A 16718-nucleotide genomic window follows, 5' to 3' on the forward strand; every position below is an offset into this window, starting at 1 on the left:
TTTTCAGTTTCCATGCGGTAAACATTTTTGGGTGTTAACTCTATTGCAGTACAATTGTTTTTGAATCCCGTCATAATTCTCTGAAGTGTAACTATTCATGAATAATATTTTGTATGTGATAACAATATATTGAGTGACATGCTTAATATAGACTTATATACTGTAGCTTTTAAGAACTCAAAGTGTAAGAATATATATATAAAAGCACAATAGAGCTTGATTTTCAGTTCACTTTTAATTCTAAACTTGGATTAGAGGTATAGTTGGAAGTTAATTTAGTTTCATGGCCTTTAAGTAAGTCTTAATTCTGATCTTCAACCTAGATGACTTTGCGTGTATCATGTTTTGTTCTTTTGGTCCTGCATCTTCTCTCCTTTTCCGTGTGATTTGCACTGTTATGTGTTCAAGGTAAAACAAAGACCCTCCACTGTGTGCACTATTTTCTTGATGAGTAAAAGCATCCGACGAGGTCTGGTGTTTAGGAACCGGGTGTCCGAGGCAGTATGTCACCCACTGATAGTTGATGTGAAAAGCAATATATCTCAATACAGGGGTTTGGTTGTTTCTTTTCCCCCTTGCTCCCCAGGATGATTGATTGGTTTTGCATCTGATGAAATTTTCATGCACATCCACAGAACAGTGTGATTCTAAGGACAGAGATTAATATTTCAGTAATTATACCGTGCCTGTAGATTGCTGGAATCATTGGTACATCTGCAGAGGAATGCTGGTTGTAGGCAGTGGTTCACAGGAATGCATGGCAGGAGGAAATCCAGCCGGGGGGACTTGTTTCTTTTGGCAAAATGTATGGATGGGGAAAGAAAGAATGCATGGGAGTGTCCTTTCCTGGAAATAAATATTTTGAGGAAAAGGTGGGTACTGAGTTAATACATCATGGGGAGAAAAAAGCCGATTGCTTCCTAGGCTACAGCAGTTAAGTTTAGAGCACTGAGTGTCACTTAGCGATGCCAGGGAGAGGTACCCAAGGCTGGGTCGTGGCTTAGCAGTCACTGCTCTGCCTTTTCACTTGGGGGATTGCCAGGTGCTCTCTGTCTTATGCTTTCAGCATGCCTGGTCAAGGCTGGGCTTCTGGGACATTTCATCTTCCGCAGACTCATGCATCCATTTCTCCTGTCCCTCCCTATTCCAGAGAACAGCCCATCTTCACCACCAGAGCCCATGTCTTCCAAATTGACCCCAGCACGAAGAAGAACTGGGTTCCCGCAAGCAAGCAGGCTGTAACTGTTTCCTACTTCTATGACAGCACGAGAAACAGCTATCGGATTATCAGTGTGGATGGAGCCAAGGTAGGAGGCTGATGGTACCCCGGCATGTTTACTGTGTGGAGAGGATCGTGACTGTCAGCCCTGGCTGAAGATAGACATTAGGTGGGCTACATTAGGCACTGAAGTTCATAAATACTTGCTTTATTTATATGATCCATTGTGGACACTTGTAGTGATAATTGGAAAAACACAGGGCACCTTAAAAGTGATTTTGCCAAACTTAATTGATTTTTATCTCTGACTAGTTTGACTTAACAATCTTAATGAGCCAGGTGCTTTAAGTGTCCAAATTGAGACTGTAGGACAGTATCTAAAACCTCCACCCATACGAGGTAGATAAAGCTGAGGCCTTTTTGGTGAAAAAGTGTTCTTTATCAAGGGAATGAGGAGATGGATATGTGCAGGCTAGAGCTTTTAATGTAAATGCCAACTGCATATTCACTTTTGCCTGGTTGAACTGTTTTACAGGTTAGCACTTAATTTTCTTCAGCTTTTGCGCTGGAGTTCATCAGCCTCAGATGACAAATTAGGCATGAAGACTTTCCACCCCGCGCTGTTTTTTTCTTATTTTGTTTTGCATTACCAGATAGTTTGCTGAAGTAGTCCCTGTAAGAATTCCAATCAGTCAGATTGAATGGGTTGCTCAGATGAGTTTTTATTACGTACTAGGTTTATCCCTCTAATTAGTCCCTCTGAAGTAACTTGTGAGGTGACCGCTTTCCCCTAGGAGACCCCAGTCAGAGGTATAAGTTAAAACATTTCACTCGTGTACAAAAATCATCGGTCACTTCTGTCAAAGCACAAACCACAGGATAACCAGACAAGTTTACAGCCTGTTTATCTGTGTTCCTGTTTGGATGAGTATGTTAAAATATCCCTGTCCTGGGAGAGAGAGAGAGAGATTGTAGAAATCACTGCTTAATAAAGCTTTTATATTTGTCAGGCCTATTTCACATGCTTGTTTTTCCAAACATCTCCTGTGCTGTATTTGGTTATATATTGGCTTATAAATCAGCCATGCTGCCTGCTTAAATTAATGGCAATGTTTCATTGACATCAGTACAGCATTAATATATCACTATCATTACGCTGTTTGTGCCAGTGCGTTCATTTCCACAAATGCCAGCTAACCGCCCCGGCTGCCTCAGTGTGCAGTCGGCGCATACAGCCCCTGCAACTTGCTGGGGAAAGCTGAGCCCCCCCCAATTTGCTTACACCCCACGGATGCTCCTGCTTCTGCTCAGGCAAAGCTGGTGCTAGTGGTGGTGGGCTGTTGGCTTTGCAAACCCAGGCAAGTGTGACTTCCAAGCCAAAATTGCTGTACTCACAGCAGTGGGTCACTTGATTTGTGGATGTGCATGCATGCATTAAGATCAATTAATGAAAAGAAAGTAATTACTATATGTGGCAGGGGGAAGCTGCAGGGGCAGCGTATGCTCACAGCCAGGGGTCCTGCCCAGAACTGCAAAGTGTGTGCTGAGAACAAGGTGGGCATCCAGGCTTTGCTTTGTAATCTGCCCGAAAGCCACTCAGAAGGAACCACCCCCCTATTTTAGTGTGTCCCAGAAGAAGGTGAGCTTTCCATGATTAAAATTCTCTCCTGGGGCTTCCCGAGCAAGAATCAATTGCTGGCCACATGAATTATTCCTCTTGTATTGAACCTCTGCTGATTAAGGAACAGGTTGAGAAGAGATGCTGCCGTCATGCTTCCCTCTGGAGAGTCCCCAGTTACTCTGCCTGTCCGTTTTGAGAGTGCTGACTTGGAAAATGAAGGGTGTTTATACCCAAATAAGGTTAAAAGTTGCTTTTCTCCCTCAAACAACTATTGTTTAGTGTTTGACCTACTTTTCTAGCCAAAAATGAAACTGGGTAGGACTGTGAGGAAGAATATAAACAGCTTCGGTTGGTGTTGTCCTGCTTTCTGTACATCTTTATTAGAATAAAGTCTTCTGTGTATTGGCAAATACCAGATGGATTAGCATCACGGCATCACTGCGGGCAAAGGTTATCCCTGTTTTAAAGACAAAAAAGCTGAAGCTCAAGTAAATTAAGGGACTTGGCCCTAGAAGGAAGGTGGTGACGAAGGATATGTGTCTCTTACAACTCTCCATTCTTGTCTGAACTGCCAAGGAGCTGTTCTAACAGCTTATTTTAGACAAACATATACAATGCACACTGGCTTGCAGAGAAATCTCATTTAAATCCCGCTTGTATGCAGCAGTTGGATTCATTTGGGGATTTTTTTTCTTTTTTACCGTATGTTGACATTACATAGTTACAATAAAAATATTTTAAAGTGATCAAGAATCCGGGGCACTTCGTGTAAACATTGTTCACTACTTGATTGCATAAGCTTTATTTTACTTTTAGCATTCAACGTATCACTCTGGGCAGAGTGGAGTAACGTAGGGCTGCTGGAACCTGTTAGTGCTGCTGGAACCTGTTAGTGCTGCTGTCATGCAGAGCATGGGGTGGGCTGCATAATGTCCACCTGATGAATATTTAGTTTCCTCCTGATGCACTAGCAACCCAATGGGCTGTCGTTCTCACGGGAGTGGCTTCCTCAGGCTGCTGCTGCTGTCCCCGGAGGTCCCGACCCTCTGCAGTCCCCTGTGCTTCATCCCCATCCTCTCTTCTCCCAGCAGGCATAGCCTGTCCCTGTCCCTTGTCCCCAAGCCCCCGGAGTGCAGGAGGGTGAGGTGGGGTGCCGCAGGGCAGAAGCGAGAGGAAGGATTTAGAAGTGGGATGAAGGGGGGGATTAAGGGAACCGCTGAGCCCATGTGTTTAAAGGTGTAAATATTGAGAACTTATTTAGTGAGTGTGGCTGGCAGGGGGTTGCTTGGTTCTGCTGCCAGTGCAGTAGGATGCTGCCTTTGGGTTCGTACCCGTTTGCCAAGTAGTGGGGAAGGACAGAAGGGCCTGCCTAATACCTGTGGAGGTGAAGGTGGACATTGCAGCAAAGAGGAACATAGAATGGAAAGGGGGTAGGGTAAAGGTAGGGAGCAGAGTGAAGTCAAGGGAGCTTAACTTTTCCGTTGCAGAGGGATATGCGAGAGGCTCGTGCTGAAAACCAGGAGTCCAGTATGATGGAGCGAAGTCAGGAGAGAGCGTATGCCTTCTGGGTGCCAGTTTTTTTTCCAAATCTCCCAGCCCAATAACAAAAAACCCCAATGAAATGCCTGGGGAGTCAAGCACTGAAAAGTGGAGGCCCTAGATTCAAAATAGCTTGTACCACTTTAATTTCTTGTGTTTGCAAAGCTCAAAAAAACCCAGGTATTATAATTCCTGAGTCTTTCACAGAAAAACAGGTGCTGTGGACATTAGCTTACAATTTATAGCAAAAGATTTCACAGACACCATACAAGTATGCACTGGATGATCTTAACCAAGATACCATTACCAAACAAGGGAATAGATTAGTATAGCTTTTAATTACATTATAATTGACTTGTATGTTGTCGAGAAATTAATTTCAGCATGATGTTTTAAGAAGTTTCTAGCCAGAGGCTGTTTAAACTGTAGCATAACGAATGCTCGAGGAAATGATACAGTAAAATGCAAGGGCACACACTGGTTCAGAGTTAATGAGGCAGCCAAGAGACTTCACCATATGAAGGTGCCCAGCGTTGTGGGCAAAAGTCAACCCTGTTGAAAAATGACAAAATACAGTGATGAAGCAGGGGGAACATGAACTCTTAAGTGCCTGGTTGCTGTGTAATGTGTGGGGAAAGCCATGCACAGGGCTCCTCGTTAAAAGTGACCTACATTATTCTGCCTTTTAGAGGAGAAAAGAAAGTTCGAAAGCATGGCAATTACTCAGACTGATATCCTCTGTCATCCTCTGGAATAATGCATGGTAATGCCCTGGTTGGTGTGTTTGTTTATTTTTTATAAATTGGAAATATATGTTATCCAAACAATACAGACAAGGGGAAAAGGATGTTTCTTGTTTCTGTATAGAATTTGAGAAGGAAATATAATCCCTCAGAAACAACCTTCTGTCCTAATTTTCAAATGTTTAGATGTTATATTTCTACAAAACCTGTGATTGCAACAGCATCATTTTTATCTTTTGTGAAATAAGTTGTTAATAAGGAACATAAAGCTATCTTAAAAATTCATAGCCAGCAGTAAAGTGTATAGTGAGACATTCTGAGATGACAGCAGCAAAAAAAAAAGTGACACAGCAAGAGTCATCTCAGATGCTGGTCCAAAGTTGTCCATACGAGAGGTTTAAACAGATGACTAGAAAAAATTAAAATCGGGGTTAAAAAGATGACTAGATTGTTAGAGTAATTTTGGTAAATACATGATACAGAAACGACTTTGTGTTTCAGAAAAAAAAAAAAGTTGTCGGCTGACACTCATTCCTAGTTGCTAGATCATTTAAAAGAGTTTATTACCTAACAATTACCTTGAATATTGAAGATCAGCAGCTAAGTTGGGCATAAGGGTACGAAAGTATTGAAGAGAGAATTGCTGTGGTGGGAAAGCAAAATCAGCGGTTCTAATTCTGAAGTAAATTGCAATTAGTAAGAATAAGAATATGGGCCAAATTTTGCCAATCAGTGGTCACATAATGTTCCCCAAAGTGAATACAGTACACTATATAGTATGATGAAGCTGTTTAAGTGGCATATATGCCCTTATAATGGGATCTACGAGTGTCCCAGCAGGAGTGGACAGTCAGGTTTCCAGAGCAGAGTAAAGCTGGCAGGGATAGAGCCCCGGCAGCACGTGGTAGCAGATATTTATGGAGGTAAGAAGGGATGATATGTACATCTGCTAATATTTGATATATTTCTGGCTTTCTCAGTTCCTGTACTAGTCCTAATTGCTACCTAATTTAATAGCTGCCCACCTCTTTATGACCACGCTTGTTGTGTTCTCATGACTGGAGGCAGGCGTCCTCAGCACACAGAGAGGAAATTCGGAGTTCTTCCAGTGCTGTGTTCAGGGACTCAAAACAAATCATTTTCTTTGCCCATGGAAATGGAATTATTTTAAGACATAGCTGTTAAAAATATCCTAGGGTATTTTGCCAAAAGGTGACTCTTGAATTTAAGAAGCTTTCCTTTCACAGGAAAAAAATTGCAGGGTATGGTAGCACAGATGAAATTCCTTCATCTGGCAAGTTCTTTATGTTCTTTTTTTTTTTTTTCATTCATTGACGTAAATTCAGCCTTTAAACCAATAAGAACTCTTTCTCAGGAAAAATCTACCAAGTAATTTAGTTATTACAAATTTTTTGGCACCGAATTAAAAAAGGCTTCTGCCAATGCGTACCTCGCCAGGGGTCTGCGTTGGTGTGGCAGCATTTACCTGTGCCTCTAAAACCTCATGGATCTGATTTGCAATAACAAGTAGCAGAACCGATAACAACATCACCTTCCCTCTTGGCATTCAGAGTATTGGTGTGTGTTTGCCTGACCCAGTGCTCGATGAATGGCATGGAGCGATGTACCGTGTTTTGTATTTTTTAACTACCTAACTTTTCAGGTTTAATAGTTTTGTAGTGAAATGATAGAAGATGTTTTACAGGCTTGGGTGAGAAAAGATAAAGGGATGTAAAAGAACGTAAAAAGTGACCTTACAAAGTGGTGTGTTGCCTTTTCTTTTAATGTGTATAGAGAAATTCTGAATTAAATGCTATGATTTTGAAAGGTGTGGGTGAGCATATATGTGTGTTTTGTCAAGGGGACAAACATTCTTTTATTTCCAGTTTTACCTGCCCTGGTTTTATTTATGGCCGTTGCTTGTCAGGAGTGCTGCGTGCTGTTTGCATGCCAGAGGAGTGCGGTGCTGCTGAGGTCTGAGCCAGCTGCCCTGTGCCCACTGAAATGCCAAAAGGCCCTGTTCCTCACCCTGAAGATTACTTAGTTGACTGCAGCACTGGCAGGACTATGATTTCAGAGACCCCCTCCTGGTAAAGCGTGGTTAAATTAGCAGAAAATATTTTTTATTCCAGCTTGTCAAAACTTTTTTCACCACTGGGTAACTGAGATGGATATTTCTTTTTTTCAAAACTTTTTCTGCACTTTTTTGCCCTTCATGCTGTTTCTTCCTGTCTGAATGGGAAATCCCTTCTTTTCTGGTTGTCCCAGAAAGAGTGCTGACCATAAAACAGGTGTGGGGAAAGCTCAATATTACTTATCCTTCTGGCACTGAGAACCAACACGAAAAAGACCTTTCATCAAAAGGCAGCATGTGACACTTGTTACTGTTTGAAGAGCCCAAAAGACATATCCAGCTTAAGGGTGATGGCTCATTAGGGTAAGCTGGTGGAAAGGTGACCAGGTTGTGACCTTTGGAGGTCCAAGCTGACTGATCCAGTGTTCCTGCATTCTTGGCCATACCTATCCAGAAAAGAAACCTTCATGTGCCGTAAGAAAAGATTTCCAGTACTGGTCTCGCTGATTACTGTAACACAAAATTTTAAGTATATTTGATGGCCTTCATCTTCTCTTTATCATAGTGTGTTAAGTATTTTGTGAACTATTGGAGCTAATTTCAACATGATTATCAGCACTGGAGATGATACTGGAGCCATAAAAGAGTAATTCCAACAAATGGAACTAATTAACCCCCCACATAAAAAAAGAACATCTTTTGAAATACAAGAACAGGATATAAAATGTAATTTTAATGCATAATCCTGTCTACCAGCATGCATAGTTTGTGTGTATGTTATAATAAACATCTCATTGCTTTTACGCTAGCGAGACGACTATTAAGAAAAAACATTAGTTGTGGTTTTATGGTCTTTATATATACATCATATAATAGACAAGTACTTTACCATTGAGACAGAGCAACTGTAGTAATATCAGCGTGTATATACTGTGTATTCATACTAGACCCTTTAAAATAATTTGATGCCATTTAATCTACTCTCATCAGATGAGTTGGCTTTGTGAGGCAGCTGCAGTGTAGACTTCTCCTGGTTCAGATTTCCCAGCCCGTGCTGGAGAACGATGCTCATCTGCTGGAGACATGTTCTAGTACCAATTGTGCTCAAAAAAGTACTTTGTAAAAGACGCCTGAAGTCTCTAGCTGCTTTTTGCAGTGCCTTTTGGGCTCATTGTTGCTGTAAATAATGAAGCTGGATTGGGCTGTTCCCTGAGAGGCAGCTGCTCCTTTTGTTGTGAATTTCTCCTTCATTTTGTATCATGAACAGACTAAGAGCAGGAGAACATCTGTCCTGCCCTCAGTCATAGTGCACCGGCTTAACCTAAGCTGGAACTGGTCTCTTTCACTCAGACAGTGAAGCAACTTGCAATAAATAATTAATATTTTTACTGTGCTGGTTTTAATAGCTATTTCCTGATTTCATTTAAAGGTGTTGTGGTGATACAACTTCCAGATTTTTAGCATCCCTTTGAAGAATTCAGGGGGAACTCTCAACTTAAGGAAAAGTTGCCATCAGTGGGTGACGCTGGTGCTGTCCAGGCAGCGGTTGCTGCTCCGGGTGCGGGTGCAGGAGGGCACGAGGCAGGAGAGTGCAGGGGGTGGTGGGTCGGGCACCTTGACGGTATGGGGTGTGCTCCAAAGTAAGGGGTCCTGTGGAGACAAATCATTCAGCCTGTCAAAGAGAAATGTGAATGTTGGGGTCAGTGGAAGTTGAAGCAGGATAAATGCAAGTAGAAAATAAAATGCACATTTTAAAATGGGGATCAGTATCTATGTAGGGTCAATACACCGAGGCGTGCACTGGATCCTTCTGCTATGTAGACCAGGACTTCACATTCTTCTCAAAAACATCTTTGAAATAAGAGTGAATGAAACTAAGGAAAATTATAGTTGCTGATGATCTTAAAATATTTGTGTTGTCTATGTTTGTGGTGTACTCAGCTTGACTAAAGTTATGTTAGTTTTTGTTTCTCTCTAGACCTTAAAATAACTTGAGAACATTTTCTTTGGGATTTGGTGATGAAGAAATACAGCATAAAGGAGAAGCAGAGCTGTCAGCCAAGGATGAGACTACCCACTTGCATCATCCTTTATTTGCTTAAGGTGATATCAAGTATTCAGAAATTCAGGCTGAGAAGAGGTGTAGGATTTAATAACTGGGAGGATAGTACATTGCCTGGAGCTGTGTCTGCAGGAGAATTTTCAGCAGTTGCTAAGACTGGTTTAGGTGGATAGAGCTTGTAACGTTGGGTGTGCTTGTGTGGACAGGTCCTTGAGTGTTCAGAGAAGAAAAAAAAAATTACTGATAGGGCTTAACTGCAGTGGTAATTTCAGAATTGCTAATACCGGTGGAGATGAGCTGGGAATGGAAGGCAAAATTAAAAATGTTTGCACAAACAAGACCTGGCGCATCAGGTGAAAGAGAGCTTGTCAAAAGCTGAGAAATGGAACAAAGTAAATGCTGGGAAATTTGGTGGGTTCCTTACGACTGCATCAACCAGAAATCTTGATCATTTGCTGAGGATGTGCTTTTGTTCACAAAAAAAAAAAAAAAAGTCTGGAGCTGTAGAACTCATATCACTTAAATGTTTCTATATTAATCTCTTTCCAAGTTATTAACTTTGAAATGTGAAAAATCCTCTGTTCGTTGTCTGGATTATTTCTGGAAGTAAATCCTTCAGAAGCCGGTTAGTAAGCTTAGGAGAAAAGATAACAAAGTGCTGGAAACAGCTGTATCCTTGACAGAAGAACAGAAGCACATCTGCCACTGTTTGATCTGATCTGGCTCATTTTTCTGCTTGTGTGTACAGTGCGTTCATGTGTCACTGGCTCTAGAAGAGCCACACACAACTGAATCCAGGAGATCAGTGTTGCAGAAATCTTTTCAGAAGTGCAATTCATTACTTTTTAAAAAGAAAAAAAAAAAAAGAGGGCAAGATAAAAATCCATGCTAGAGGATTTCTTGCTGCACCATTCATCAGCAAGTAGGGAAACTTTGGTCTGGGTAGATTTTTCCTTTTTAAAACCTCTCCATAAAATTTCTTGGAAAAGCTCTGTAAAAGAAAGTGTTTCAGCACGTAACTGCCTTACAGACAGTTGTTCCTGATCACCAGACTCGAGTATGAATGTGGCATCTGAACGTGCCAGAGAGGTTAATTTAACCATGTGATGCTATTGTAAAGAAATCTGGAGTCAAGCAAAGGATGCCTGTTTTAGGTCAGGGTCCTTGAACTTAGCAAAGCTTTTGAAGAATCTTGAACAAAATTTTGGTGAAAGTAATCCATTCCTGCAGTTAGGTGAAAATTGAGAAAAAAAAAATCAAAGTTTTTAGTAACATCATAAACACAGGCACAACATGGTAGAGTTTATAGATGCTTCCCCTTGTCTTTCTGATTTCATTAGCTGCTCAAAGCAAAACCTGTGGGACGAGACTGGGAAATTTACAAACGGTAAAAACTTCCGTACCTTCTCACCAGCTTCCAGAGAGCACAGTGGTGCTCAGCTTTCTTGTGGGTTTTGCATTGTGCTGCCTTTTTCTTCCAAATTACAAGAGCTATAAAAATTACAAGAGGGCTGAGGAACCTTGTGCCCAAAGGTGAACTAAGCACATGCTCCATCCCCTCGAGCTTTCCCCAGCCTCCTCCCAGGGTACTGGGGACTTCCGTCAAGAATTGCAATAAATGCAGCACGGGTTAGCTGTTGGTTTCCTAATCTGGGATTTTTAGTCCCTCTTTTTTTAAGTTCAGCTACTGAAAGTAATAAAGAATAATTCCTATAAGCTGTGCTTTATGAAACTCTAAGGATTGCTTATCCACTGAAACAGCTATATAAATTATTTGTTCCCTTCTCCCCCACCCCGCTGTAGTGCCAGAGGTATCTAATACTTGGAAATCCCTATTTGGAGAGTTAATGTATCAGACATGCTAATCAAGTCATGCCAGATGGAGTTTATAAATAAGCTACTCTGCATTGTGTATTCTTAAAATCTGAGCATCAAATATAATTCAAGACAATATTTTCCTAGTTTTACAAAAAAACACCGAAACATCACTTCTTTCTTGATTCTGGATTGTGAAGTCACATCCAATGGCACAGTGGTTGTTTGAAATAGAATGAGGAATAGTATAGATGGCTGCCATCCATTAAATACTAGCTGAAGTCCAAAGCTGATTCTCCCTGAGGAATGAAAAAGATGATCACATGAGCCCCAGCTAACCTCCACCTAGCTTTGTTTTCTAACAGCAAAATAAGGGATGAGGCATTTCTGAAGATGCAGAAGGATTGGTATTTTGTGTTCTCATAGATACCTTGTATCTTCAGTTATGCTAGTGTATTGCTTCTAAGTGTTGCTAGGTCCTGGTTGCCATTGATTGTCACCTAAAAATGACCGCTTTGAGCTGCTTTAGAAGACGTCAAGTAGATCCTGTCATCTCCTAAAAATAATGTGCCTGCCCTTCTTGGCCATTCCTCATGCCAAGGGACAGTTTTTCCCGGTGTTGGAGGGGACTAGGTAAGCTATCCTATTGCTGATCACTCCCTGGGGTGCATAGGTTGTTGAAGTGTAGAGGAGCCTTTAACGATGCCACATGGCCATGCCATTTCTGACCTCTGCAAAGGGACCTTCAGGCTTAAGTGAGGCTGTTTTCATACAGTTTGAAAAATGCAGAAAATGATCAGCGCTTAAATGATTCATATAGAGATGTGGTTATACTCTACACAAAGACTATATGCTTTTATTAAATCTTCCAAAGCATGAATGTAATATAACTCGGGCGTTTTTTTAATTGTATCTAACTGTAGACAACGCAACCTTCTTCCTCACCTCAATTTTAGTCACTAGGAAAAAGTAGTCTCCAGTGTATTCTTCTCCCTGTTTCTGATAACTTAGAAATCTTATTTCTCATGTGAAAATAACACACAAGCATCTTGGTTTATATATTTTGTAAAATGTTGCATGAAATTCCTGGGTAAGTTTGTTCCAGCATAGAGGGTTTGAAAATCCTTGCTGTAGATTTTCTTCATGAAACAGCTGCTGGGGCTTTGAATCGTGTGGGTGGGTGGATGTGTGTGCTGTGCCTAAAAGGAAAAAAAATTCTAGTCAGATGTCAAAGCAAAAATAGGAGATTTTAGAGACTTAGACTGGGTGGAGGAGGTGGGAAGCCAACTCTGCAGAGATGTTAATTACCTTGGGAAGAAAAAGAGCGCAATGGAGTAGGTGTAGCAGGAGATTTACTTAATAGAATTCACATAATCATGAACCCACTTTTGTTGCATTTAGACAGGTTCTCAGTGAGGTCTTTACAACAGAAATATTTTACCAGAGGAAAAACAGTTATTAGTCTTTTTATTGGAGAGGGGGGGCTATTTTTACATCTCTTTTCATGAAGGTGGACAAGAACTGTATGGGTTTTGTTTGATTTGTTGGCTTTTGGTGTTAAAAATGAACCTCATCATTCATTGAATTATCCTGGGGACACAAGGTGATGCAAGACAAAAAATAAAGCTATGTGCAACTGTAGAAATGGCCCCTTTTCCCATAAAGCAAGCAGCAGTAGCATGTGAGATACTTCACCTGTGAAAGGTGAGTCTCCTCTCTGTAGAGGGAGCCCAGGTTGGGAAGTAAATGGTTTGGACTGCAGCAAGTCCTCTGCGACTTGCAAGGCGTCCTGGGACCTTCCTCTTTGCAAGAGTGCGGATGTATCACTGCGGTTCCCCTTCCACTCCCACCTTCTGCAGAAATACATGGTGTAGCTATGGAAGCTTTTTGAGTCCATTGATGGGTGAAATAGCTACTGTCCTGGTTAACTGTGTAGAACAGAAACTCTTGAAAAGCAGAGGCTGGCGAGGCTTACTAGTACTGTAGGGATCAAAGGATGGGTAACCAGAGCAAGAGGCTGGTGGTAGATGTCCTGCCAACCGTTGCCTACCCTGTGCTCTGCCCCCTCTGTCACGCACAAACGAGGGAGCAGAGCAGGAGGAACTGCAAAATGGAGAAACCCAACGATCTTCTTAACACGTTTACAGTGCTCGCAATCTAATTAATCCACACCCTCAGCCTGTCCCAGGTGGAGCACCACGTACGTGTCAGGTGCAGCAGATAAAGCAAAGCTAGAACAAGTGCTGTTGCTACTTTCGGTTTTCCCAGGCTTTTTTTCTTTTTCAGGATCTTCTACCAAGACTTATCAAGAAGGGTGGGGAGAAAGATTTGATCACATTTTCTGGCCCTGATTTGTAAAACAACTGTAATTAATTCTCCTGCGTTACAGGTTCACTGTTTTGGCCAAAGGCTGTTCTTTCTTTCATCCCCAAGTTCTTGCACTGCTGTGAGCAGTCTTTGTGCTGCTCCTGCTTTACTGTTAGGTGGCCTCTGCAAGGGACTGTCTTTTCCCCCTTTAATAGTACTGTCTTGATTAACAATGTACGTGTATGTGTGTGTGCTGGCTTTGTAGGACTAGAAATGCGATGATCAGTTTATCACCAGTGTCATACTGGTGAAAAGATGTTAGATGTAAGTCTAGGAGCCCTCAGCAGAGATAGGAACAACGGTAGATAGCAAAGGATAGTGCAAATCATGGAAACATAGGTGGGTTAATTCCACAAGGGAGTTGCTGAACATTTGGGATAGAGATAGAATTTCTCTGCAAATCCATCCCTGTCTCCTCATCTTTACATCCAGTGTCACAAGCCCTTTGATTCATGTCGACTGGATGAGCTGGAAGAACCTGCTGAGCCTGTGATAGCTGTGGCCAGGGGATTAGCAGCTTCTTTCCCTTTTCCATTCTGTTTTTAGACTGGGATACATTTTTACTGAAGATTAGCAGCCTGGTGGGTTGGGGAAATTAAATTTCACAAGGGCTGCAAACTGGAAAGCACATATTCAGAGGTGTGAAAATGAAATGGGGAGGTTTTAATGTGACTTCTTAATGAATAGATCCTATGGCCTCGAGCCTTGGGGCTTGTCTGGAGGTGAGGTTACTTCAGAGTAACAGGTGATGTGAATTTAAAGGGGAAATTCCATAATAATTCCTAGTCTGGCACTCTTGTCCCAGAATAAGCGGCCCTTTTCTGATTTAATTTAACACAGTTCCAAACTGTATCGGCTAATATATTCATTAGTTATTTCATAGCTGTTGTTTCAGTCTTTTCCCAGGTAGAGAAGCTTGTGACAGGGCTTGCTTAGTTGGCTCATCGTCCCCTTTGGCAGGTGTCTCATCAGAGGAGGCATCCTGGCTGATTCCTGCCGGCACATTGGCCTTCCTCCTCAGGGCCGTGCCAGCGGCTCTGCCGAATGCCCACCGCGGTCACTGCTCTCCTGCCCTTGGAGCTGAGCTTGCCCTCATCTCTGCTTTTCCTTCTTGCCAATCTGGCAAGTCAGGGCCGATGCGACCAGGGCGTACGCTGTGAGGCAAGCCGGCAAACCCCCGTGTGCTGCTCCAGCTCCGCTCCCTCTGTACTCCAGCCAGCCGACATGCACGTTCACCTTATGTTAATGAAATGGTGACCTGGGAAAATGTATTTTCAGGAGCCGCATCAGCTTTTCCCCTTCGGTGCACTGTTGTGATAGGGGGAGTGTAGGAGGGGAACCCTTTAAATACTTGAAACATGCCCTAGAATAAGTGGCAGCTGTATATATGGGCACTTCTCATATATTATGAACAGCATGAGCTGCCAATACATTTCTTTTTCCGTCTTTGCACTCAGGTCGGCTTGTGACTTACTTCTCCCTGCTTGATTTATTTGGCAGTTTCTCTCCGTGGGAAGGCAGCGGGATGGGTGTGTTACAGCCTATGAATGTTCTGCTCTACACCAACTTATTTGCATTCACTTTTATCTGATGAATATACCTGGTGTGTTTCTAAATGTCTGGAGTCATTTCTGGTTGGTGTAGCGCTACCTTGTACTGTGAGCATTCTTCTGTGTCATCTTCAAATAAAAATTTAGATCTGTCAGGACTGTTTTTCTCCCAAAGGAAGTGAAATTAGTATGAGATTTTGTTTGGCTTGTGCGGATGTATCAGGAATGTTCGCCATCTGATATGCTTGCACGTAGATGAGAGCAAAGGCAGATATTTTTTTTTCAACCACGTGTAGGCAACTCAGTCAGTATGATGAATGAGTTTATTATTCTGTAAGGTGCTTATTATATTATGCTCCTCTTTGCCTTTGTCTTTAGGGAGAACTCTTTAACCACTTCAGGGATTGATTGCATCTGATTAGAGAGTAGTTTGTCTTTTGAATCCATTATCCTGGATGAAAGTCCACAAGTTTATGCTGTTTTCTGATGCAGCTGGAATTGCACCATGTCTGTATTCTATGAATAAGGACCAAATGCAAAGTTATTTTCTAAGAGCTTATTTGAATTGATGAGTGGCCTTTTCGTATTGAATTATAATACTGGGTTACAGCTAGGGGTGGAAAAGAGCCTGCAGGCTCATCCTTCCCATAGCAGCTTTCAAATAGTGCCCGTTCCTTGCTGTGCCCTTCCTCTCACACCCTTCTTCCTTTGAAACTTGAAAATTCTGGCTCATCCTTTCATGAGAAAAGATTTTCCCGGTTTGGTTGGACATTCCTCTCATGGTGGCCACAAATGCTTTTCCTGCCTTTTGCCCTGGCTGGAGACCTTCTGCCTAGAGCGGTGGGGAGTACTTTCCTTCTGGTCTCATGTAGCCGAGGGTGAGCTGGCTTTGGGAGGGGGGATAGGCTGGGTTACCTGGAGGAGTGCTTGCAAGCCTTGCTTTTCATTGTTCTTTGAAATCGTAACACCCTTGCTTTCTCCTAAACACAACCAACATGACTTTTCCCTGGCCAAAGTAGTGTCTCTGCTCTGAAATGATGACCAGATTTACATGGGAAGTGAGTATACAGGCTGATGCTCCCAAAGTTTAATGTTACATTGTCTTCCTGCGAGCATGGCGGGACGATGGGGTAAGGGTGGGGAGGAAGACCGGGTGAGTAAGTGTGATGTACCTGCAGCATCCAGCTCTTCTGAACGGTTTCCATGAGCTCCGATTTAATCTCCTAAGCTTCCACTTAGGTTTTTACTTCTCTGTAAGAACACAGTGGTTCTGAAGTGCCTGACTGACAGAGAAGGATTTAAGGAGAAAAAAAAAAAAAGGTAGAGCTGGCTTCCAGGCAGTTTCACTAATTGCAGCTTATTATAAATTTAACAGATGAACTGTCAGTTTCTTGAAGGTGTGTGATCACCACAACCTTTTCTTGGATTCTGCGCTGGCTATAGAAAAAAAAATTAACTTCTAAGGTGCTAAGCTAATGTAGTGCATTTCATCGCTCAATAAGGTGTTCCGAGGTTTACAATTTGCAGGCTTCATTATTTCTTTTATCACGTCTTTGATAATATTGGGTTGCGGTCTAAAAGATATCTTTGCTGCGTTTTTTTAATATATTTGTATTTACTCAATGATTATTGTAGGAGTTGTGGAAGGATTTTATTCTTCTCAGAGTCTGCTTCAAGTGAGTGGAGATTTTGCCTTTCAATAAAACGGGTCATTTTATTACTTTTTCC

General features: G+C 42.0%; 1 protein-coding gene across 1 annotated transcript in view; it reads left to right on the forward strand.

The window, feature by feature from the left end:
- The window catches only part of HOMER2 (homer homolog 2 (Drosophila)), a 62784-nt gene that overhangs the window by 22452 nt on the left and 23614 nt on the right, over window positions 1–16718 (forward strand). The window contains exon 2 of the mRNA XM_009886163.1: window positions 1151–1307. Within this exon, the coding sequence (XP_009884465.1) occupies window positions 1151–1307 (157 nt within the window). The remainder of the gene's footprint in view (window positions 1–1150; window positions 1308–16718) is intronic.

This window comes from Charadrius vociferus, unplaced genomic scaffold, assembly GCF_000708025.1.
Source record: "Charadrius vociferus isolate BGI_N301 unplaced genomic scaffold, ASM70802v2 scaffold365, whole genome shotgun sequence".
Classification (NCBI taxonomy): domain Eukaryota; kingdom Metazoa; phylum Chordata; class Aves; order Charadriiformes; family Charadriidae; genus Charadrius; species Charadrius vociferus.